At 36.6% G+C, this 25,549-nt stretch overlaps 1 protein-coding gene across 2 annotated transcripts in view; it reads left to right on the top strand.

The window, feature by feature from the left end:
* KIF21A (kinesin family member 21A) overlaps window positions 1-25,549 on the top strand; it is a 93,909-nt gene that overhangs the window by 37,551 nt on the left and 30,809 nt on the right. Inside the window, exons 6-21 of one of the 2 annotated variants that reach the window (XM_062582529.1) lie at window positions 2,612-2,779; window positions 4,573-4,688; window positions 9,846-10,041; window positions 10,855-11,044; window positions 11,962-12,025; window positions 12,861-13,064; window positions 16,329-16,367; window positions 18,641-18,725; window positions 18,903-19,020; window positions 19,829-20,017; window positions 21,857-22,056; window positions 22,481-22,588; window positions 23,059-23,127; window positions 23,222-23,433; window positions 24,124-24,277; window positions 24,648-24,848. In XM_062582529.1, the coding sequence (XP_062438513.1) occupies window positions 2,612-2,779; window positions 4,573-4,688; window positions 9,846-10,041; window positions 10,855-11,044; window positions 11,962-12,025; window positions 12,861-13,064; window positions 16,329-16,367; window positions 18,641-18,725; window positions 18,903-19,020; window positions 19,829-20,017; window positions 21,857-22,056; window positions 22,481-22,588; window positions 23,059-23,127; window positions 23,222-23,433; window positions 24,124-24,277; window positions 24,648-24,848 (2,313 nt within the window). The remainder of the gene's footprint in view (window positions 1-2,611; window positions 2,780-4,572; window positions 4,689-9,845; window positions 10,042-10,854; window positions 11,045-11,961; window positions 12,026-12,860; window positions 13,065-16,328; window positions 16,368-18,640; window positions 18,726-18,902; window positions 19,021-19,828; window positions 20,018-21,856; window positions 22,057-22,480; window positions 22,589-23,058; window positions 23,128-23,221; window positions 23,434-24,123; window positions 24,278-24,647; window positions 24,849-25,549) is intronic. The other variant, XM_062582537.1, reaches the window with a different exon arrangement.

The following is a 25,549-nucleotide window of genomic DNA, read 5'->3' on the forward strand; positions in this document are numbered from 1 at the left end:
TCTGAGGCTCAGTGTATTTATTAAAATGTGTATATATTTGGAGTTCAGATATGTTGTAAGTCTATGCACTTAAGCAGGAATTTATACTCTGAACATACGCAGAGTTATCTTGAAGATCACTTTCATGTGAATTTTCACTTAATTTATTTTGGTGCATCTTTTACAGAGAAGAGTTCTGAATAAATTCATGCTTGTGGAATTTGTGAATACATTCATGGAGTTTAAATTTAATGTTCTAAAGTTACCATTTTTAAAGACTTACTTCAGTGAACATTGAAGTACTTGGGTACCTTACACGTAAATTCACTGTTCCACATGCTTTAAGATCTGTACTGGATTTTTTTTCTCTTTTTTAACACTACAAATCATTTGCAGGCAGAATGAGGGTTCCTCCCTGGTCCTCTGTGTTATGTTGATCTGCTTTATGCCTCTGTTGGAAAGCAGGACAAAGTATGTTTTTACTTGAGAGCTGTTGAGCAAACAGCATAGGAAGCTGGCCTGTCTCCTCGGTCAGGGAGGGATTGACATGACACTTGGAGTCCAGAAAAGGCCCCTTGGCTTCTGCTTGGTGACCCTGTCTGCGTGGGGGTCCTGTTGAAGGCTGTTGGAGTACACCCCTCCATGGGTAGCTCCGTCCTGCGGCTCATGCTGGTGCTCAACCCAGTCTGCTGCTGGTGCACCCTGGTTCCGATTCAGCGCGGTGCACAGCAAACAAGCACCGGGTGACGCCTGCCCACCAATGCCTCCATCCGAAGAGGAACAGCTGGCTGTTTTCTGTCTTGTTTCAGACTGTGTTTTGTTTCTCTGTTTTTTGGGAATGTGAGCAAGATAATCAGATTATCTGGAGTATAACATTGCTGGATGCTGAATCTCAGCTGTTTAGATGGCAGTCTGCTCTGCCTCTGCAGTGTTTACGGGGTGGAGGCTATGCCTCACTTAGGCCTTTGAAGACTTTTCAGATAAAAATTAATCCTAATCTTTAACTGGTGACCAGGAGAGATGCGGCTCAAGCTTGTCATTGCTGCCTTCTGTAGCCGGCAGTTTCAGGAGACCTCCGTAACCAGGGCAGCTCGGTTTCTCCTCGGGTGAGGGCTGCTGTGAGCCCAGGGTGGGCAGGCAGCCGGGACTGCGGCGGGTGGAAGAGCTCTCTTCTCGCTGCATTCATGCCCTCAGCGCTTCTCAGAAGTTTTTGGATGCCCGTGTGATTTACTAAATCAGCCAGAATGAAAGGATGTGTTAATCAATGACTCTGAGGGCAGGGAAGGAGTGTGTGATCCAGGAGCAGCCTAACTGGCAGGTATCAGCAAGCGACAGGCCAACTGTCGTAAAGTGGCATGAACTCGTGCTCTTCTGAATCAACTAGAAAAGGAAATCACTTAAACGAAGCGTTTAACTACTGTGAGAACGGCTAGGTCCGTAACCGCACACATTACTCCTTGCAGTTGCAAAGGGAGCTGTTAGCTAATTGATCAAGGGCATATAAAAATCGCTGCCACTGAATACCTGAGGCTTGGGTTTTTTCTTTCTTTTTTTTTCTTAAGGAAAAACATATGCAGATTATGATAGATATTCCTAATAAAGCTTGTAGAATGGGTTGTGTGAATAATTTTGTAAGCCCAGCGTTCACTGGACTTGTTCGTGTTACGTGCTGTCACGGAAGATGGGGAGCAATTGCCCTGTGTTGAGTTGAGCAGGAATGCCAAGAAGCAAAGCAATTTAAAGATGTTTCTCTTCTCATTCAGCGATGCTTTCATGACAATGACATTTGGAGTAAAATAAAACTACATAATATATTCTACAGCTACATTAATAGACAGGAAGTTTGGGATTATCTGATGAAAGAGGATATTTTTAGTGCTGTGCTCTGGGATGTGAAGAGGAAAGAGGCCGACCAGCTGCCACCCGCCTGTGGGCAGCGAGCTCCTTGGCGGGCTCTGCGCTGGCTGAGGCAGCAAGGGTGAATGAAGAGCCAGTAATTGCAACTCGGAAAGAAAAGAGCAGGACCTCTTCCTTCTCCCTTGTTCCTTACTTCCCCTGTCCTTATTTCCTGGCCAAGTCAGAGGTGCTGGCAGAACACTTGGTTGCTGGGAAGACTTTTTAATAAAATAAAAGATTTAAAAAGCAAACTCATGGAACAAGGAAAATCATAATGGGGATTAGAAAGTTATAAATCTCTTAGCTGTTTGGCAAGTTTAAGGACTAAGTGGTTTTGGGTAGTATCCGCTCCCCCCCTTTATTTTTTGAAGACTATGTCCTCTGACAATTGATTTAAGATTTATTTCAGGAGAGAGACAAATATTATTGTCCTCCTTTATGACCTTTTTTATTTAGTTTCTTAATATATGTATTTTTTCCCCTATGAATAAACATTGTACCCCATACTTAGAAGTAATGTATGAGGTATGCATGTAGAGCTGGATCTTCAAGCATAATGTTTAGGACTAAAATGGAGACAGTTTCTAGGAAATGCTGTTATTAAAGAAAGCTGGTAAATAAGGGAGGAGACACATGAAGAATAGGTATTGTAAAATAACTTTGGTTTGAACTTTGCAATGCATTATGTTCATGTGAAAGACCTTGCCAATATTTATGGATTCTTTCTTCATTTCAGGATAATGCCACAGATAACAGGATAATATCCGAATCCTCTCAGATGAATGAATTTGAAACTCTTACTGCCAAGTTCCATTTTGTTGATCTAGCAGGATCTGAAAGGTTAAAGCGAACAGGAGCTACAGGAGAAAGAGCAAAGGAAGGCATTTCCATCAACTGTGGATTAGTAAGATTTAATAACTTGTTTCCATATGCTGTTGGTACCATCTTCTCGTCCTTTTAGGATCTTTTTTTTCTCCTTTTTTTTTTTTTTTTAAGTGATCCCTGAAGTAGAAATAAATCGTGTGCAAGACAAGGACTATGGCATGAGCCATAAGAATGTATATTAGTCCTTAGCAGATTCTGACTTGTTAACAATTTCTGGATTACACTAGATTCCAGCGAGTAACTCGTAACTGTTGTAAAATACAACTAGTTACTGCAACTTTTAGAAGATATTGTAAAAATCCTTTCAGCTCTAGTTGAATGAAAAACCCAATTAGAGAAAATTACAAGCAGTTTACAAGGGATACAGGCATGTAAAATGTGGACAACAAACAAGCTGAACTGATTAAAGAATAGAGCTTCTCTATTATAATTACTAAACTTTATGTATAATGACCCTAGGGAGAACACATGGAAATGGAAAGAATTTTAAAGTTGGCAGCATCAATTCATACTTTTTGTCTATGTGCATTGTGCTCTTTTTACTGTATTACTACATTAAATGTTTTATTTAATTATAACTAAACTGAAAAGTTGAGTTGGTGATTATCAGTCAAGATTGTGATTTTGGCCCTTTCTTTTGAACTGCTTGGCTCTGTGGAGGCTCTGTGCAATTCACTGTTTAAGACTTGGTAACACAAATATATTTTATGTGTGAAAACATGTCTTTATATAGCCCTTCCCCCCTCCCCTAGTTTCTAGTACCAGGGAGGTATTCTGGGTCTGGAACATTGTTCCAGGTCTCTTGCCACCACAGCACAGGCTATATTCTATAGTCAATGAAAGAGAACTTAGTTCAATTTCATCCCTGATATAAGCCAAAGCCAACAGAAGTCTGGATTTTTAAATGAAGTAAATGTGTCTTTAAAAGAAGTGATGTGGAATGCACAAAGATGAAAATCAGTGTGATAAAAGTAGTATTTTATATGATCATAAAACTTCCATTTACAATGAATTCAAACACTTGTTAACTTTATTAGAAGAGATTTAAGCACTTTAAAGCATTTGGGGAATGTAATGTATACACCGTTCTGCAGCTGCTGGATGCAATAAGACCCTTTTTGAGACTGTATAAATTGTCTGTGTAGTGTGCCATCTAGAGGAATGTTCTTCAGTTTGGTTTATGAGATGGTTATTGAAGCACATGAAGTTGTACATTAAAAACTTTACAGAAGCCAAATATTAAGCTCTTTAAAAATGTTTATTAGACCCAATTTATCAACAGAATAAAGTTGTCCTGAACTGCATCATTTCAAGCCTTAAATATTTAAATTTTCTTAAGACATATCTTATTTCATATCTGTAAAGGCAATAAATTCAATTTCTGTATTAACACCAAATATTATTCTAACTTTACATAAAGCAAATTTGATAAAATTAACTTAAACAGTAGCTATAGGGTTTTTTTTTAAAAAAAAAAAAACATAAATGCCAGCTTTAATCATCATCAAAAATAAATGTTTGTGACTGATGGTAAGCAGTGTACATAAATTGTGTTAATAATATTTATTCTTGAAGATACCAGATTGTAAGCATCATTTGACTCATATTGATAGTATGGAAACGTGATTATATTTTTATATATATATGTATATACGTGTGTGTGTATATATATATATATGAATACGTGTATATATATTTAATTATGTTGGCTTTTATCGACATACTCATTTTTTCTCTTTATAGCTGATTTTAAAATAAAACTACTTAAGAATTGATTCTAACTTGTGTGTTACATGATTTGGTATTTTATAGCTGGCACTTGGCAATGTTATAAGTGCACTGGGAGATAAAAGTAAGAAGGCAACTCATGTACCATATAGAGATTCAAAGCTTACAAGGCTACTTCAAGACTCTCTTGGAGGAAACAGGTATGAAAGCTGGGATGTTTTACATATGCTATTGTGAATGAGTGTGGATGAATATGTGGTCTTGAAAAAGTAGGATAAAGCTTAAACAATGGTAAAAATAGTCACCGAGTTCTTTTCTAGGGGAAAGTTCCAAAAATAAATTAATGTCTTGATAGAAAATTCTGGCAATGCAGGAAAGAGATTTTTGCATTGTCTTTTTCATTCAACCTACAGCCTTCAACCTACAACCTTCTATTGTAGGTTTACTAGGCTTAAGGCTTCTAGTTATTTAGGAATTACTGTTTCCAGTTAAAGGGCAATTCCTTTCCATTAAGATTATAGGTAATTTGAATGTTATGTAACTTTATGGTATCATAGCCTTATTAGAGCGTAGTTTAAAGCCATAATGACTTTTTGCTTCAAGCAGAGATTTTTTTTTGTTGTTGTTCCCCCCTTTTTTTAATGGAACTTAATAATTAAGCAATGGTTAGCATTGGATGTATTACAATATAGTAATGTGGAGGAGGTGAGTCTGTCTGTTTTTGTACAGTTATAAAATACTCTAAAATGTCATGTAAAATCCTGGAAGTATTTTATGTTAAACCTCTCTTGAGAATTGCATCTGACTGTTGCCATTATAACTTTTCGTAGGCTATAATTTTGTGTTAAGATATGTTCCCTTCTTGTTTTTTTTTTCTTTTTTAAACTAATTTCCCTTCCTTCCCCCTTCGTGTGCATTTTCCCTCCCTCTGAGATAGCATTGCAAACTGCTATCTGCATGGGGCGAACCTGTGCATTTGCTTATAACTAAATAGTATGGCAAAAATATCTCTTCTATTATTAACATTTTTTACTAATCTCATCACTGGAAAGTCTGAACTTGTAAATACTCATGGGTCCTGTAACCAGCTAACAGTGGGGATTTGTTTGCCCTGTCCTCCCTGTTACCATATGTACTTACTTATTTCTCTAGCCAGGCCTTTACCGTCGTTCAGCTTAGTTACTGTGGAGATGACTGCAACGCAAACACAGACTTGGTGAATAATGATATTGCGCAGTTATTTACTTTAGAAGATGCAGTGCATCTATTTAATCATAGATGTTGTCTACCTGATTAATCTGTACTCTGTAAGAGCCAGATGAGGTCCTAAAAGCAAGCAGGTGTTTCTGCATAGGCATTCAGAATAATTTAGATGTCAGGCTTACCGCATGGGAAAGCTGTACGGTTGACTAATGCCTCTCCTTGGGCTTTTGGTAGTGTGCATCAGTGTATGTTGCCATCTGTTGGCTTGGATGCACAAACCAGATTTGTAAGTTAGATTTGCTTGCTGAGACCGCTCTCTCCCTGGGCACTGGCTCAACTTTGCAGTCTGCTCAGATCAACATGCGTAGGAGTCTTGTATGAACAATTTTCCATGCATAAAATACTATTCTTCATTAAACAAGTAGTGCTAACTATCTTTTTCTGATAGTTGTGTATCTTACAGTATATTATGTAAATGTCCATTTATCTTATGGTGAATTAGACCCTCATAAAAACCACATTACTGTATCACTGGAATTGTCTGTATGAACCTGCCCTACATGTATGTTGTGTAGGGGCATAAAACAGACTTAAACTCTGAAAGTTCTGTCTAGACAAACTTCTAGCATTAACATATAGAAATGCAAAGGGAGCTGAGTGAGTTTTAGCAAGATAGTACTTTTATTTAATCTGAATGACTGATTGCTGTCTTTAGGAGGGCAGGAAATATTTTGAGCATTTCACAAAAGAATAGGCAGAAGTGGAAGAGAATGCTTAAATTATTGCTCTGTTCTGCAGATACGTAACTTCAGTAATATCTTGTAGCTGAAAATCAAAGAGCCAGATAAAGGAAGTGGAGTAAGGACTAGAATTATCAAAAGACTTTAAGGGAGAAAGACATCCAAAAATGTGAAAAAATAAACAGAAATCAAGACTATGACTGTTCTCAGCTCTCTATGATATTCGCTAGTTATGAATAGAATTGTCAGCTAATATATAATACAGTGGCTAATGAGCATTTTTCAAAGTAGTTGTAAAATTATACTTCTATTGAAATACTATTTTAATTTGACTGTGAAATATCTTTCCTCTCATATAGTTCAATTGCTCCCCCTCCTGTCCTTTAGGGAGAAATTATATAATTCAGTGTACACTGCAGATTGCAAATGCTGTTTCAGAGCATTTATGAGATAGAATGAAGATACATTGTTTTTGTCTGTTTCTGACTGATGTTAAATTTGTGTGCATGTGTGGGGAAATCCAACCTATTTTTATGTATAGAATATAAATCTTAAAACAGGTCAAATGAGCAGTTTGCTGTTAAGGAAAGGGTATACATTGTAACATAACTTAAATAATTTCTTACGTATGCTTTAGCTACCGAGAAGTGTAGGAAGGCTAAATATTAGTAATTATGCATTTTTCTTTTCTCTGGAAAAATCAGATCTGTTAGCCTGTTCCATAGCCTTCCAAATGCCGCCTTTAGGTATTATAGTCCATGTTATCTTTTCTCTTTGCAAGTACTTAAAAGTATTACATTACTGGTAGTGATAACAGTCAGCATGGATTCACCAAGAGGAAATCACACTTTTAACAAACCTGATAACCTTCTGTGATGGAATGACTGGCTGGGTCGATGAGGGGGAGCAGTGGATGTTGTCCACCTTGACTTCAGCAAGGCTTTTGACACTGTCTCCCCTAACATCCTCCTGGGTAAGCTCAGGATGGTGTGGGTTAGATGAGTGGACGATGGAGTGAACTAGCAGAGCTCAGAGGGTTGTACTCTGTGGTGCAGAGTCTAGTTGGAGGCCTGTAGTTGTACTGTGTCCATTTCTGGGCTCCTCAGTACGAGAGAGACATGGAGCTACTTGAGCACGTCCAGCGGAGGGCTGCTAAGATAATCAGAGGGCTGGAGCATCTGCTCTATGAGGAACGGCTGCAAGAGCTGGGACTCTTTAGCCTGGAGAAGACTGAGGGGGGAATCTTAACAGTGTGTATAAGTATCTGAAAGGAGGATGTAGAGAGGATGGGTCCAGACTCTTTTCAGTGGTGCCCAGTGAGAGGACAAGAGGCACAAACTGAAATAAAGGCAGTTCCTGTCGAAACATGAGGAAGAACTTCCCTGTGAGAGTGACGGAGCACTGGCACAGGTTGCCCAGAGAGGTTGTGGAGTCTCTTTCTCTGGAGATCTTCAAGGCCCGCCTGGACACAATCCTGTGCAACATGCTCTAGGTGACCCTGCTTGAGCAGGGAGATTGGACTAGGTGATCTCCAGATATTCCAGCCTCAACCCTTCTGTGGTTCCGTGATTCGTGGTAGCTTGGTAGTGAATCTGGAGGTGACAATGATGAAAGCATTGTATACTATTCTCAGCATAGTGAGAATATTATCTGACATATGATCTAAACATAATGCTGTAACAGTTCTGAAGCAGCACATAAATATTTGTGTTTTTTGAAAGCCTATTCATGTAAAAATATGGAGTGTTGATTTTTTTGAAAGGATTTTATAACACATCATAGGAAAAACGCAAATTTTAATAACTTAAGTTTTCTTTTTTTGGGGGGGGTTAAACAAATAATAAAACAAGAGGGTAGATTCGATTGTGTCCAAAAAATAATTTGCTGTAAAATTCTCATCAGAAAGTGGAGTTTTAAGTTTTTCAGTTTTCAAGACAGCTAGCTAGCAGAATCAGTAATCTGAACATAAAGCACAAATAGTTCTGATGGAAATCAAAATTTATTCTTAATTTGGCATGTTCTTTAGAACTGAACTCCAGCAAATGGCAAATTGATGCAAAGGTACACAGGTCGGCTAAGGAAGAACTGAATTCTATCCCTGATATACTAAATCTTTCTTATATCCTCAGGCTAGTTGCTCTTTCCAGTTTAATTTCCCAATGTGTACAATGAAGATAACTTTCGGCCTCACAAAGAGTTACAGTAATTAGTTTAAGTCTGAAATTGCATAAGATGAAGATCAGGATTCAGTCTGTCTAATGCAACTGTTGCTCCATTGCACTGGGGACGGTGTGCTCCTCTGAGCACAGCCACCTGCGGTTGCACAGACTGCAAAGGGAGCAGACACCTCTAAGACTGACAGGGGATAGGGGAGGATCCAGTCCCTTAAATGTACGTATTTCCTTCTACCTATTGAGAATTTAGGGCATGTAGGCATCTGCAGAGTGTGATCCATAGCTAGAACAAGGGCTCCAATTGCAGCCTCTCAGGGCTGTTCTTTGCTGCTGTTCCAGGGTGCTTAAAGGGAACCCCAGTTTGGCCCCCTCCCAGATAAGTGTTTAAAATACTAGGTTAGAATAAAGAGTTTTTTTTTCTGTTCAGTCTTTCATTTGGAACAGGGAGTATACTGTCACCCTGCATATCCCAATTTAGGGTGGCTGAAGGGTGTGACAGGAAAGTGGAGGATGTCGTTTGTGCCTCTTCAGACCTAGAACTGCAGTCCTACTGCTTTATGTGGAAGTTGTGTGTTTTTTAAGCAGTGGTACTTAAAAAAACAAACAAACAAATAAAAAAAAGCCCCCACTATGGAATAAATTTATTTATGGATAGCTGTACTAAGGAGATGCATAGTAGCTTTGGGAAAAGCTGTTGGAAAATTGGAGATCGGAGCTGAAGAATTCAGGCAGTTCAGATTTCAGTAGAACCCTAGGTGGCTTGTAGGTACCTTAGGCATTTCTGAACACACATGGGCAGCTGAAGATAAGCATTCAGGCAATTTTCAGAACATAGCACATCGTGAATTAATGAGAATAGGCAGTCCTTGAAAACTGAATGATCCAAATTACTGTTTGAGATGGTTTTAAGTGCTTAAATCCCATCTTAGGTATGATCAGGCAAAGTAAATTCTTCCTGAAAAGCTTTTCTAGGAGAACTAGTTAGTTGCTTTTTTAATTTTGCATATTTATACACGGTTAATGATCTGGTATCTCCTTTGTTATACTGGGGTGATACAAGACATCACAGAGCTGGAACTTTGTGGTTGACACCCTTTGCTAGTGAGTTGGAGTGTGAAAATTTTCACAAGTGTTTTGAAGTCACTACTCCTGTTTCACCTTCTCCATGAAGATTTGTTAGTCTATCTCTACTTTCTTTTGTTCTTGATTTGTAAAGCTGCCCTTTATTTGTAACTTACAGTCAAACCCTCATGATAGCATGTGTGAGCCCTTCGGATCGAGACTTCATGGAAACCTTGAACACATTAAAGTATGCCAATCGGGCACGAAACATCAAAAACAAGGTGATGGTTAATCAGGATAGAGCGAGTCAACAAATAAATGCTTTGCGCAGTGAGATTACACGGCTGCAGATGGAACTCATGGAATACAAAACAGTAAGTGCATCTTTCTATTTCTTCTACTTTCATATGATTGTAACTTTATGGCTTGTTTTTCTTTTGGCTGCTTCTACTTCTTGTACTAAAAAAAATTGAACAATAACCTTAACTTATATAACACTTCTAATTCCAGTGATTACCAGATGTTTTAAAGTCTTAGATTATATTTTTGGGGATGCATCAATGAATGCCATTGACATCAACATATGCTGTATGCTGTTTGTCTTTTGAAAAGCAAAGATTCACCTTGTCACGCTCAGCAGTGGGAAACAGTCACTTCTAAAATGAAAATCACCACAATTAGGTTACCACATATGCAGATATAAGAACAGTTTTTGTATATTGCTTTTTGAATCTTACCAGAGAGCTAAAACAATGTTTTAAAATTTCATCTTAAATTATACAAGCTGATTACTTTTACTACACTCTGTCCATTTCTTCCAGGAATTTTAAATGAAAGATAGATGTTTTTAGCAATAACTGTGCTTACCAAACAGTGTTGTCTTCGTTTGCTCTGCTTGAAAATGTCCTGATTTATTAAAGAATTGTCTTGTCGTTTCTTAACCTCTTCAAGAACATCTGTTTCAGGCTAAGATGGAATTATGTAGGACACATCTTATGTGAATATGCTGGCCAGACACTAATGTTTGGAAACTTTCCATACTGTAGTAAACTTTTTGAAAGATTGTTATCTTTTGCTATGAGTATTTTTTGGAATGTTAAGAAATCTATGCGTTGCCTTTGTTAAGTTAAAAGTTGGCCTATGTAGATCAGCCTTTATGAATAATAAAATATATTTGCTTTCTTAAGGGTAAAAGGATTATAGATGAAGAAGGCGTTGAAAGCATTAATGACATGTTTCATGAAAACGCTATGCTGCAAACAGAAAACAACAACCTGCGTGTAAGAATTAAAGCAATGCAAGAGACGATTGATGCACTAAGAGCTAGAGTAACGCAACTTATAAGCGATCAGGCCAACCAAGTGTTAGCCAGAGCAGGTATGTAGTGTGCATGTGTCCTCTGTGGGTGAACTGCCTAATAAGTTTATGAACGTAAATTGTTTGTGTTCTTCCTTCATGGGTCGCTTGGAGCAAAGTGATGCCTTTGTAAAAGATAATGTAGGGTTTCTTTGGGCAGAGAAACGCCCCCATTAACATTTTCCTGTGCATTAACTAAGAGAGAGAGTTTGGGGCCCTGATTTGGCCATTCTTTGAGGACTATGAACGACATGAAATGTTAAATAATCTTTTTGGATAGGAATTGTGTGCTTAGTTACACATAGACTTAACTGTTTTGCTTTGGTGCAGAACCCATTCATCTCACAAAGTAATCGACTGTTTGAAATGCCATGAATGGTTTTTGTGCACTGTTTGTCAGGTTCCTCTGATTTATGGGACATACGTTAGTAAAAGGTGTTAATGTGGAAAACAAATGAAAAGTTATGTTTTAATAGTACTGATCACAGAACACAAAAAGAAGAAAAATGAAAAATTTAATATTTCAAACTTTCTGCAAGTGAAACTTGAGTGCAGAATTTTCCTCTCTACACTGAGCTGATCAGAGGGGGGGGGGGTACAGGAAAGGAATCCAAACCAAAATTCTCCTACACAGCAAAGGGACTGATAAAAAGCTCAGTATAGATGAAGCTCCCATTATTACGATTCTGCTAATAAAACTTGCTTTTCAGTGAACCAAAAACCTGTCCAACTTAGGAGGAAGTATTTCACAAATCAGATAAGATCTAAGTGGGGAGCCCAGGTCATCATTTCTCTTTGGTGATACCCTGTGTCCAGTAGCTGTAATCAAATATTTAAAATGTTATCATTATCCTTTCTTTCTTTCTTTTCTCTCTCTCTCTCTCTCTCTCTTTTTCTTGCCCTCCTTTTCCCTTTCCCCCTCTCTGTCTCCTTCAAAGGAGAAGGAAATGAAGAAATTAGCAACATGATTCATAATTATATCAAGGAAATTGAAGATCTCAGGTATTTGCATAATATGTATTTGAGTTATTTTTATTAAAAACAAACACTAGTAGTTTCAGCAAGTTTCTGTAGCTGGCTGATCATTTTGCTGCTATTTAACCATTAGATCAGGACAGTGGACCCTCAGCTTGTGAGACCCTCTAATGCTGCTCATGGTCATGGAAGATTAAAGCTGAAGCTGGCAATAGAAAATGAAAATAGGTTTTTGCCTAAATAAGGGTGATAACTTGGTATTGTAGCGTGAGGGGCAGCAAAGTGTGGAACCATTGTCTTATGATAACTTCATAACCTGCAAACTCTTGCAAATTCAGTTAAAAAAAAAAATGAAGAAATTGTACATCTGCTGTCCTTTTAAATTAAAAAAAAAAACATAGATATTTTTATTTCTCTATTTCTTGGAGATCTATCATGCAGAAAAGTTAATTGGCATATTCCCACTTAGTGTTACATATGTTTTGCAAAGGCTACAGTATTATATCTGTATATGCTATATGTGTATATTTATATGTATGTGTATAAAATGTATATATGTATGTATATCCTAAATAATATATAATGTATACACACACATGTACATACTCTAAACCATACGTACATATAAGCTATGTATATAGTATACATAGCCATTGTATAAAATGATCTGATCAGGGGGTTTCATGGAGTTGTATTTCTCTGGTATTTTCAAATGGTTTGGTGTTTATTTTTAAAATGATAATCATAGCAGGTAGAGATACTAAAGGGGTATACTAGTCCTACTTTACCAATGTTTATAACTCGTAGTCTATTAACCCCTTTCTCTTTCTTTCTTTTTTTTTTTTTTTTTTTTTTTTTTTAGAGCAAAATTATTAGAAAGTGAAGCAGTCAATGAAAATCTTCGACGTAGCTTGTCGAGAGCTTCAACAAGATCCGCGTACTTTGGTGGACCGTCAGCATTTTCTACTTCCATTCTTTCTTCAGAGAAAGAAACAATGGAAATTCTAGATATAGCCAAGAAAGACCTAGAAAAATTGAAACGAAAAGAAAGGAAAAAGAAAAAGAGGTGGTGTATGAAATCTTTTCTTTTATAATGCTATTTATTTACATTTTATTAGGGGGGAAAAAAAAGTATCTTATCTAGCTGCTGAGACTTTAAAATTCATTTGTTGTTGCTTTGTGGATTTGGATCCTAAACTACTGTTCCCACAAATCCTTTTACACATTGAAATTGTAGGTGATTTTCTCTGTATCTTTGAATCCAACAAATTATGCAGTCTTTGTAGAATGAATATCTCTGATTTAAATTAAATTAAATTAAAAGCATATTTTATCTCCTATGTGATGAAACTAAAGGAAACGGCTTACTGGAAAAAAAAAAGATATTCTGAATAGCTGGAAGTTCTTTGGTAGTTCTTGGAATGGCTTCTTTTGCTTTTGCTCTCTTCTGCTTTTATGAATGTTTTTAATTCAATGTCTCCTATTTCACTGCAACACCATACTTTGCTGTTTTTTGCTGTCCAGCTCCTCATCTACTAAAATGCTCATAGACATTAATATAAATGCCTGTTCAGACAGCAGTTAATATAGCAAGGATCTGTTTGCTTATTCCAAGACTTTGAATTTCCCTTGAGATCCTTTCTTTTTCCTTATAATTCTCCATGCTTCTAATCTATTACTTTTTCTACTAGTAGCCCTTCAGACTTCTACAAGTTAACAGTAAAACTAAAACAGTACAAGCTTGAAATAGTTATCTTAGAAAGAAACTTTAGGGTAGTGAGATATGCAAGTTTGTGTCCTATATCCATAAATCCATTCACCACAGGAGTATTTGACACTTGTAGAAAAAAACACTTTAACTAGGCTCTTCCGTTGCATCTCATTTTTCAGTAAACTTTTATGCTTTCATAGGGATTTAGATAGCTTGTTTCTTTTTTTTTTTTTGTCTCATGTTTGTAGGTACTACAGGGAGAATTGAAGTATTAAGTGAAATCAGCAGAATGCTGTAGCCTCTGTTTGTTCAGCCAAACATTTCAGTATGTGCTGTAACTGTAAATGTGTGAGCAGAGAGACTTATTTCCATGTAGACTTACTTAGTTAAGCATATATTGAAACGTATTGTTAGGTTGAAACCTGAATATTTAGTACTAGATGGGGTTGCCTCCAGAAAAGTAACAAAGGTTGCTAGATATAGCAAGTAATATCCATTATTGCAGGAGATGATTACTTGAAGAAAGTGTTTGAAAGTTTGACCCCATGTGCATATTAAGTAAAAAGCGTGAGTATCCTTTTTTTGAAAGAGATCATCTGTAGCCAGTCCCACCAGCTTACACCAGGACAATAAATTTGTGAATTTAGTAGGCTAGTGGTCTGATGCAGAAGTAGAGACTACTTCTCGTAAACTGTATCTGGGATCAGTTATATATCCTAGAAGTTATAGAGTCATAGAATAATTTCAGTTGGAAAGGACCTCTTGATGGTCCAGCCTCCATTTTTAAGCTGGTCTTGTGTTCTGTAGAATGGAATCATGGTGTTCAGAGTGCTGTTAAAGTTTGAATGGCCCATCTACAGCCTACTTGGTAATAAATATTTATAAATTTCTGAGTGGCAAATGTTAGGGGAAAAATTCCTTGGAAATGAAGAAATGTTAGAATTTGAGGGATTATACATATGGCCTGTCATACTTGTTAACTGTAGAATGCTTCTATCCAATTAATGAAATGCAAATCCTATGCTCAGGAAATACCATTCTAAATTTTTCTTCTAATGCAATTTCAGAATGTGGCAATGGGTATGTATTGCAAATGGACAAATCACCCTGCAGTTTGGTAGGAATTTCTTGCTCTACTCCTGTCTTTTACAGGCATTTAGCTGCTTTTCTGTACTAGGGCTTCCTTTTCAGGGTAGCCGTTCTTTTAAAGTCATCTGACTAGCATTCTCTTATTAAAATTGGCCTGGGAAGGCTAGTTAATAGCTGTACTCCATCTACTACTTTTCTTTATCTGTTTGCTTCCTGGTTATGAGTCAGATGAATTAAAGGTGCATGATGTTAAATACATGTAATTTATCCAAGTTTTTGTGAGGTAGCCTGAACAACTAAGTACTGGTTTTTGAATGTGCAGCAGGTATGTACTGCTTCATATCTGTAGTCTTCAATAAGCATCTGTCGTACAGTCTATCAGAAACTATTTGCACAGCAGTAATGTTTTGGCTACTGAAATACTGACATGCTTGATTGGAGTGTTATACAACACTGTGACCTACACACAAGAAGCCCTAGAGCAAATCATCCATGTCCCTTTCAATCATTAATCAGACTTACATATCTTGTAACCTTTTCTGTCTTTTGACATCTCTAACCTTTAATAAACTAAAATAGTGATATAATTGCATGGGGTTCAGCATGTTAGCTCCTAAATCATATTGAACTAAGAAGGCAGGCAGTGGGAAGTAGAAAGGGAGAAAAAGCTCTAACTCAGAAGTTAACTCATTTTAGGAACATGAGGTGATAGTTCTTGAAATGTAAGTCATTTCTACATTTAATCATGCAGACCTTTATTTACTGCAACTTTCTTTTTAAAGAAGAACAGCAAGTAAAAATACTAACATTTTGTCCATTTCATTGCTTCTGATGTCTATTTTTGTTAACTTTTTAAAAATAACAAGCAATCATTGGCATATTCTTATTGAATCCCAGATAAATAAACTGCAACTTTCTGCTTTTTATTAAAAAAATGCAGTTAGCAGTTTTTTACCTAGATTATATTCAGAATATGATTTAGAATATTATTATAAAAAATTCACACTACTATTTTCTATTACAATATACTGTCAACATATATAAAACTAATGCATTGTTTTTATGTCCTGATGTGTTTCTGAGGATATATAGCTTTGTAATGTGATTCAAAGGTAGACCTTTTTTGAAGTTTTCAATATTTTGTCTTGCCAGTCTTAAGTATTTAGCTTTTTAAGTGGCAAAAGAATGTTTTTAGAACACCGATTTTGAAGCCCCATTAGAAATAATTCTCAAAGTAAGATAGATTTTCTATATCTAAAATTTCTTCATTAGTATAACTTGAATTTAGTAGTTGACAGTGACAGATTAACCTACAATGCTGCTTCTTTGTTTTCTATTTACTTTCCAACTGTGCAAAATGTATTATCTTTTTACAACTTATTGTCTCTTGATGATATCTTTAAAAATTTCATTTTAAACTCCACAAGCTCACATATCATTTTTTTTACCTTCTTATCACTTTTGCTTTTCACTGTCTGGTTTGTCCTTCATTGACTTGGCCTTCCAATACTGTACCTCGTGCTTTTGAAGGCTACAGAAACTTGAGGAAAGCAGTCAAGAAGAAAGAAGGTTGGAAAATTTCCCACGTTTTTAATTAACTGTCATTTCAATAATCGGTTATTGTACATGAAAAGAAGTTGGGTAGGTTCAAGAGTACTTCAGGAGCAGTTCATTTGGCTATCAAAATTCTGTTCTCCATTTTGCATTTCAACAAAAGTTTTAACAGGAAGAAGTACCCCTTGTAGAACTGAGGTTAATTTTGGGATTGTACACTGTTAGGCAAGCAGTTGTGGGGTGGTGGCACCTTTGGGAATCACTGCAGAATGAAGCAAATTTCATTCCTGTACGGAATGAAAGGCAGGAGGAATGTGTAGAAGCTCATATGATACGAAATCTATAGCAGGCAATATATTACAGTAATAGTATATTACTTTGGTATTTTTGGCATTTAGGACGTAGAAGGTCTTGAACCTTCCTACTTCAGTTAATTCTTCTCAAAGCTCCTTTGATCTTTTGCACGCCTGAAACTGAAGCCTTGACCACTCTTTCAGTTCACTTTCAGTGAAGGTAGTAGATAAGTTAGTCACAGAGGGCAGTGCAGTTGAAAACTCTAAAAGGAGAAGGCTCACCTTTGTGAATGTTAAACACTGTCCTAAAAATTAAAGGAGCTTTTATTTTTTAACTGTCTATTTTGATCTAAAAAAATTCCGAATTCATGCAGAATGATGATTAGTAGTGTGCATGTTAGGGACTGTAGGAAATAAGATATTAAAAGCTGTTAAAATACTATGCATAATTTTTACCTGGATAAGAATTTTAAAATTCTATCCTATAGTACTTATTTACAAATTCTTTACTTTAAGATTGTTTTTTAGAATTAAAGTTGCAGCTATTACACTTCTTTATAAGGCACACTGCAAATGTTCTCTCTACTGTTCTCTGCTTGTCTCCGCCATGTCTGTTGGTTCTCCCTCCTCCTGTCTTCTCCCCTTCATTAGGCAGAAGACAAGTTCTCTATAGTGATGAGCTCTGGACTGTGTTTGGGCAGAAGGGTCACTGAGGATTTGTCCCCATCTGCATCCAGATTGCAGCTCAGCTCTGCTAACGTACAAGCTTATTAGCAAGCATAAAACAAAATGTACTGTGAATAGGATGAGATGACAACCTGTGGAAATGAGATTGTGTGGTTCTTTGTTCCTCATTTGATATTTATTTCCTGTACAAATCTGGTCAAGCCTTTTTCAGCCTTGCAGGCTGCCGTGTGGATTGTTTGGTTGTGGAGGAAGACGTGGGTTTCTGGTGCATCATTTACCCTGCTGGAGCAGTGGCAGCACAGATTGCCAAACTTTTAGGTGGCTGAAGTTGTGTGAGATGGATTCCACATTATGTGATCCTAATCATAATTATTGCCCCCAGGGTGTCTAACCCTGTTCTACCACAATTTCCTATCTATCTGGGATGATTTGTGTGTGTAGTGCTAGACAGACAGACATTTGATCTCTAATAATTTGCAGGATGCCATCAATTTTTGGATTTTAATATATATTTGCATGTGGCATCTCAACTGGTGAACAGCTAATTCACCAATCCTTTAGAAAAAAAATGTGGTAATTTACATAAGCCATCATTACAGTTCAGATTGTCAAGAAAGGAAAGAATATAAAGGTACTTGACATTTGAATCAGTTTTAAATCATAATCTAAAACCCAGAAGCATGGAAGTATACTAAAACGTAATTTTAATCTTTGAGAGGGTTTTCTTTTTGAGACATAGTCTTACGGCAAAAATTTAGTACTTGTTGGTTCTTGTTGTATCAATGCCTGTTTGAGTGGTCCCTTGATGTTCAGGTAGATAATTGATCCAAAGAACAGTTAAGATGTGATAAATTAGGATATTGTTCCTTAAGGTTTATGTCTAATTTTTCGGATGACCGTAAGCATGGTAGACCTTGTTATAGCTTGAATGTGCAATAATATCAATTGATAGGTATGTTGTACTTGTACACGCTGTTCTTTGAGTGCATTACAACTTCCATGCAAAATGGGTACTGCTGTAGCAGACAGAGATTTGTATTCTAGTTTTCCCAACTTTGCTATACAGTGTGAAAAAATGTGACAATCGTTAACATTATTGTGCAAGCTAAGACTATGCAAGAGTAATTGAACATTATTTTATTATCTGCAGGAGTCTGGAAATTGTGTTTTACCATGCCCAAGCTCTATACCTTTGGCTAATGGCACATTTGGTTTTCATCTTTACTGGAAATTGAGTTATTGGTTTGGGGGATGGGAAGTGCTCACAACTGCTATTTGTGAATATTTTTTCTGTGCCTCTTCTGCTAGTGTTAAAGAGGAAAACACAGATAATGAGCAGGAGAAGAAGGATGAAAAAGGCGCTTCAGAGAGAGAGAATAATGAATTGGAAGCGGTAAGTATTTAAGATATTGTTTTAGTTTATTTGTCCGTTGATGTCTGTTCAGAGACTTCCAAGGAAACCGGGAATGGATCGGTTGAATGCTACTGGTTTCCAGTGATAATTACAAGTGAATGGGGGATGGAAAAGTGTGGATATTTTTAATGTCTCTATACTCCACGTGTTTTATAGGAGGAAATTCAGGAAGTAAGTGATCATGAAGATGAAGAAGAAGAAGAAGATGAGGATGAAGATGACATGGAAGTTGTTGAAAGTTCAGATGAATCAGATTCTGACTCTGATGAAAAAGGTGATGTCAGTGCAAAATTTTGTAGAAGTTTTGGTACATGTACTGTTATTTATTTTCTTTTGTTAGGCAAGATAGCACTTGCCTAACCTACTGGCCATATTGCTCTGTGGATTGTCTTGAGTTCTTTGTTGGTTATGGCCCTAAAGTATTCAGTGTTTGTATGATCAAGTGTTCATACTGCTGCTTAAAATGGAGCAGAAGGATGCTTGATAACACACTTCTTAGTATATCCAAAATATGAAGTTTAAGTACTATTTTTATTTTAATATCTTAAGACTATGACCACTATTAGCCCTATTTTTCTTTCTCCCTTCATCATTCCACTCCCCTGAATGAGCCAGCTCCTCTCTTCTGAAGAATTTGGCTGTATTTTTCTAAGAGCTAAAGAAAGGAAAGCCTTCTCTCGGAGGCTACCAACAGTCAAATTTTCCTTTTATAACCTACTGAGTTTATTAATGAAGGTTATTCTCCAGCCTGGTGAGGTGCCTGAAGCTTGGCAGTCAGTCTATGCAACTTTCATGTGGGGAAGGACAGACTGTTGGTGTTGAGATTATAGTTAAAATGTATTGGCATTGGACTGGATTGCGATCCAATGAGAGAGATACCTGTCCCTTCCTCTGTCTGAGTTCTAGGAAGGAGACTGTTTACAAAGGAAACTTTTTTTTCCCCTGAACTGCAGATAATGGTTTATTTCATTGCCTTGTGTTGAGTGTAAAACTCTTCTATGTACAATTATACATTAGGAAATCACCTCACTGTTATCTTCATTTTTAATTCTTTAAATCTCTCTCTTTTTTTTTTTTTTAAGAAAATTATCAAGCTGACTTGGCCAATATTACCTGTGAAATTGCCATTAAGCAAAAACTAATAGATGAGCTAGAGAACAGCCAGCGAAGACTGCAAACTCTGAAAAAACAGTATGAAGAGAAACTAATGATGCTACAACACAAGATTCGAGACACTCAACTTGAAAGAGATCAGGTTCTTCAAAACTTGGGTAAGGAGTACAATTTTATTTAAATCTAAATGTTGTATAAGATCTTCAAATTGAATTGTCTGCTGCTTCCCTTGCTTCTTTTTGCAAGTGTGTTAAGAAATTGCAGAAAACAGAATTGGGTTAGTACCCATAATGCTAGTGAATCTCACTTTGCTCATCTCAGTTTACCAGAATTGAGAAAAAGAATTTTTTTAAAAGGTAGTTACTGGCAGGCATTTGATTTGGTTTAATGAGCATTGCTAGTTTTCTAGGAGCTCTAATTTTCTTTTTACTTAATCCTTGAGATAGTCCCTAAATTAAAAATTATTTTCCTCTCTACCCTTTCCTTCTTTTGACTTGCGTAAAACAAGAACGAGGATTAAAGTTGCCTTTCTCAGAAGATTTACTGTCTAAACTTTTTTGAGTATGTTTTAGTTTTAAGAAGAAGAATGGTGAACTTAATACCTGCAATTGTAATGAAATCAGAAAAGCTGAAGGAATTAGTGGTCATGCTGCAGTCAGAAAAGCAAACTGCACGCCAAGAATTACTAGGAAAGGAATGTGGAAAAAAATATTGTTACGATGCTTTGTAAAATCTGTAGCTTATTCACATCTTGAGCAGTGTGTGTGCTTCTCCCCTCCTTTACTGCCACTGCCAATCTCAAGAGAGAGAGAGAGAATGGAACTGAAAAACATTTATAACAGGGGTTCCCCTTCCCTTCCCATCAAAAGTCATGAATGGCTTTTATGTAATGAAAAATAAGTTAGGCCTTCTCAATGTGGAAGAGAATAGACTGAGGGAAGTGTACATGATAGAGATCTGTATGTGGCATGGAGATGCTATTAGAGTTTGAGTGCTTAGTGTTTCTTTTGGTGCAATGTGATGGGTATCGGATTAATCTAGCAGGTGGTAGGCTCAGATCAGGCAGAGATACTCTTAAGGTTTGAAGCTTTTTGCTGTAGGAATTCATATATGTTATGAATTAACAAGATTTAAGGAGAGATTGTTTTCAGGAGATACAAAAATTAACTCTGAGCCACAAATGTTTGAGGGATACCTCCTATTCTCTCCAGACACTTGGAGGTTTTAACATGTCTGTAGTTCCATAAAACAGCGGTCTAGAAAAGGAGTGGATAGAAGTGAGGCTACCTTGCTGAGGTACGTGTGGGATGTCTGCTGCATGTGGTGCATCTGCCTCTGTGGGACCATGAACTTGATGTGGGAAAGTACTGGGGAAGTGTTTTTTGGTGTTTTATATACTTACATATGCTTCATGAGCACTGGCACAGGTTGCCCAGAGAGGTTGTGGAGTCTCCTTCTCTGGAGATCCTCAAGGCCTGCCTGGACGCAACCCTGTCTACCATGCTCTAGGTGACCCTGCTGAGCAGGGAGGTTGAACTAGATGATCTTGAGAGGTCCCTTCCAACCTTACCAATTCTATGATTCTGTGATTCTATACTTTATATGCTTTTGCTGTTCCCTTACTCTTCCTTACACCTTCCCTGTTAGATATGAGATACTAGGCTTGATGGCTGTTTGGATTCAGTTTGGTTGTTCTGATAATCTTGTGCACATATGTGTGAACAACTCTGCAGATATCTATGTCTTCAGGTACTCAGATATTTGTTATCCAGTACAAAGAAATCAGGAGAGTGTTTATAATTGCTCTCTTCTCCTAGAAGATATGCAAGATGGAGATTTTGAAACAGTGAAGGAGACAGGAGCTAGGCTAGATGCAAATGAAATCTTTTGAACATATTGTAGATAATGCTAAAAGCAGAGGAAGCAGTCATCAGCTGTGACTGACAAAGTGAAGATGTCCTAATCAAAAGCAGATAAGAATTTCCTTTTTTCTTCAGGTTCTGTGGAGACCTATTCAGAAGAAAAGGCAAAAAAAATTAAGTCAGAGTATGAAAAGAAACTCCAAGCCATGAATAAAGAACTGCAGAGACTTCAAACAGCTCAAAAGGAGCATGCACGTTTGCTTAAAAATCAGTCTCAATATGAAAAGCAACTGAAGAAACTGCAGCAGGAGGTGACAGAAATGAAGAAAACCAAGGTATATTTCAGTATATTGAAGTGTTGTGTAATGAGTATTTGTTCACTGGAAAATGGTTGAGATCACCTGTGTATTTATCCAGCAGATAACCATGTCCTTGCTGTCACCTGTTCAGAAGAATGAAAACAGAATAGCCATGAAGACCAAGCTACTCGTGTGTGTGTGTTGGGGGGGGGGGGATCCTTTTAGATTTAATGAACAGAAATTACTATATCAAATGTTGGGAAACTTATACTATGTGTCAGTTATGTGTTATTCATCAGCTGGTAAAGAAGGCAAATTGGGTTGAGGAGGTAAATTGCTAAAAGCAGGTAGAATGCTGGAAGATGGAAGTTTGAGGAAAAATTTCCATATGAATAGGGAAGGAAATAACACATACATGTAAACAGCTTTTCTAAATATGTTATTGATGGCTGCTTTACAGGTTCGCTTGATGAAGCAAATGAAAGAAGAGCAGGAAAAAGCTAGAATGACTGAATCTAGAAGAAACAGAGAGATTGCACAGCTTAAAAAGGAACAGCGCAAGCGAGAGGTGATTTAACAGATAAAATACTCATTTGGAATAAGTATTTATCATTATGATGTGCACCCATATGCAGGCATATACCTGCATATATGCAGGCAGACATTACATACATATTTCCACCAGTAAAAATGCACCTAATTTGATTTGAGTTCTGTCATAACTCAGATTCTAGTTTCAGGTAAAAAGTGCAATGGAAAATAGAAGGCTTATTAACTATGAATATCAACATTACTTTGTTTATGAATCTTTGCAAAACTGTTGCTGCCTTATCACACACAAGTTTTCTTTTTGATAGAGAATTGCTGTGATGAAACACTGTCGTAGAAAGAGCATAAAAACTTTGCGACTGGATCACTTCATTTCACAGTAGTTTTGCAAACTTGTATTAGAATGTAATAGTTTTGTTTTTTATACAATAGATTACTTCTGGTAAATGATAGAGACAATATCACGAGCTGTTTGCATTTTTTTCACAGCATCAGCTCAAGCTTTTGGAAGCTCAGAAAAGAAATCAAGAAGTTATCCTACGTCGCAAAACAGAAGAGGTATTGTGGTAGAACATTAATGAACATTTGAAAATAGAGCGATGTTGCGGTTTCAGGGAGAGGTAGTTGTGTTTTTTGCATTCTGCTGTTCCAGGTTACAGCTCTTCGTCGGCAAGTAAGGCCTCTGTCTGACAGAGCGGCAGGGAAAGTGAGTCGAAAACTGAGTCTGCCTGACCATCCTATTCAAGAACCAAGTTCTAGTTCATCTGTTGAGTATGATGGATCAAGAACAGCAGGACAGCAGAAGATGAGAATTCCTGTTGCAAGAGTCCAAGCATTATCTGTAACTGCAACAAACGGAACAGGGTAAGGACTAAAGTTCTTCAGGTCTTTCTAAAGAGAACGGAAAATTGCGTAGACTTTATAGCATATATTTTTGTGATGATATATGTTGCAATAGCTGATATTTTTCAAACTACTGTCATATAATACTCATAAAATGAGCAATATTGGAAATGCAATTTGAGTTCTATGAATTTAAGACAGTGTGGAACAATGTGAAATGTCATTAAAGGCAGGTCTCATTAAGAAACCTCAAAATTTCTAAATGTAATTTTGAAATAAATGTTTTTAACTATTTCATTTTAAAGATTTAAAGAAATATTTTTAAAGAAATGTCCTTTGTTGGTCTGACGTCCACAATGTTCTTAATGAAGAAAATCTTGTGGAAAAAAACATATATTAGATTTATTGATGACCTTCCACTGTGTTTTGAAGCAGATTGCTTTGTTTAATAGAGAATGATTCTTGGGTGTCTTCTGATTTCTGTAGTGCCTCATATAAGGTGCTACACTTTCTAACTGTTTTTCAAAATGCAAAATATTTGAGTGCAGTGGAGTTCAGGGTTGAGTGCAGATAGATGTTTGGTGCAATGACGAACTGCAGGAAATTGTTAAGTTGGCTGTGAAATAAGTATTCTAGCCTGATCATTTCCATATTCAAATTTGTGTTTCACTACTTTCACTCAGCTGTATGTTTTCCTTGAATTTATCGTAGAAAGAAATATCAGCGGAAAGCAGTGACAAGCAGAGTTTACTCCTCAAAGGCAGCCAGGATGAAGTGGCAGTTACTTGAACGAAGAGTGACTGATATCATTATGCAGCGGATGACCATTTCCAATATGGAAGCAGATATGAACAGGTTACTTACAGTAAGTGATGTGCTGTTCACTGTTGGGTATATAGTCATTTTAAATAAAGGGAGAGCAGTACATTTACTGTAAAAGAATTGCTTTGAAGTTGGCATAAGCAAAATGACTCAGACTATATTGCAGTCAATGAAGAAGCTCTTAGCTCCGGTAAGCTTTCAGACCATGGGATTGCTATGCATAGTAATAAATAAAAACGCAGTAATGGGGTGATTTACAGGTCCGTTTGTGTATTCACCTGTATAATTTATTTCTTGCTGCAAAGATACTGACATAAATTGTAGTAAGGAAAAGAAAACAAACAAAAAGGCACTTAAATATCTTGTGTTTACTAATTGCTTTTTATGTAATATTATGTCTTTGGGGAAAATAGCAACGTGAAGAACTCACAAAAAGAAGAGAGAAACTTTCGAAAAAAAGGGAGAAGCTCATTAAGGAAGGAAGTGGCAGTGAAGCAGATAAAAATGTCCAAAACATAAATGAAGAGATGGAATCGTTAACTGCGAATATAGACTACATTAATGACAGCATTTCTGACTGCCAAGCAAACATTATGCAAATGGAAGAAGCAAAGGTACATCAAATACTGTTGTAACTAATGGTAAAATGAAGAGAAGGAAGGGAATAAAAACCAAAGTATCTATGGTAGTCTTGAGAAGGATTTCATTTATAAATTAATTTTGTTTTTGTTGTATAATTGTTGAAGCAAGGAAATAAAAATTGGTGAAAACTTAAGTGAAATCTGAAATAAGCATCTTTTACAACTGAATTTTCAAATCTGAATTTTAGCATTTATTGTGTAATACAAGTTAATGTTACAAGGCACTTAAATGTCAAAGCTGATGTTTTCTGTTCTACTGGCATTAAATTAATATGATTTTGGGGACTGAAGATTACCAACTTGTACCAATTCTTCCTGCAACTGTTGATGTACTTCTACTCTCTTATATTGTTTTTGTATATTTTAAATATATATAAGGCTTTTTATATGTGGACATTATGTACATTCTTTTATTGTATCAGTCCTGTTACATTTGGGTGTATATTTTTTTTTTTATGAAACAATGACTATCTATTACTTAGGGAGACTTTTCAAGCAAAGCTGCTGCTTGTTTGGGACTGACTTTTTAAGTAGTAATTTAATAAGTGAGATGAAGGTATTGTTAAATTTGAATGTTATCAAAAGCAGTGAAACCCAGATGTGACCATAGCATACATGGTTTAGCATGAGGAATCCACCAGGTACAATCTCCTAGATTTCTCAGTTTGCACTTC

Source organism: Rhea pennata, chromosome 1 (assembly GCF_028389875.1).
Source record: "Rhea pennata isolate bPtePen1 chromosome 1, bPtePen1.pri, whole genome shotgun sequence".
NCBI lineage: Eukaryota > Metazoa > Chordata > Aves > Rheiformes > Rheidae > Rhea > Rhea pennata.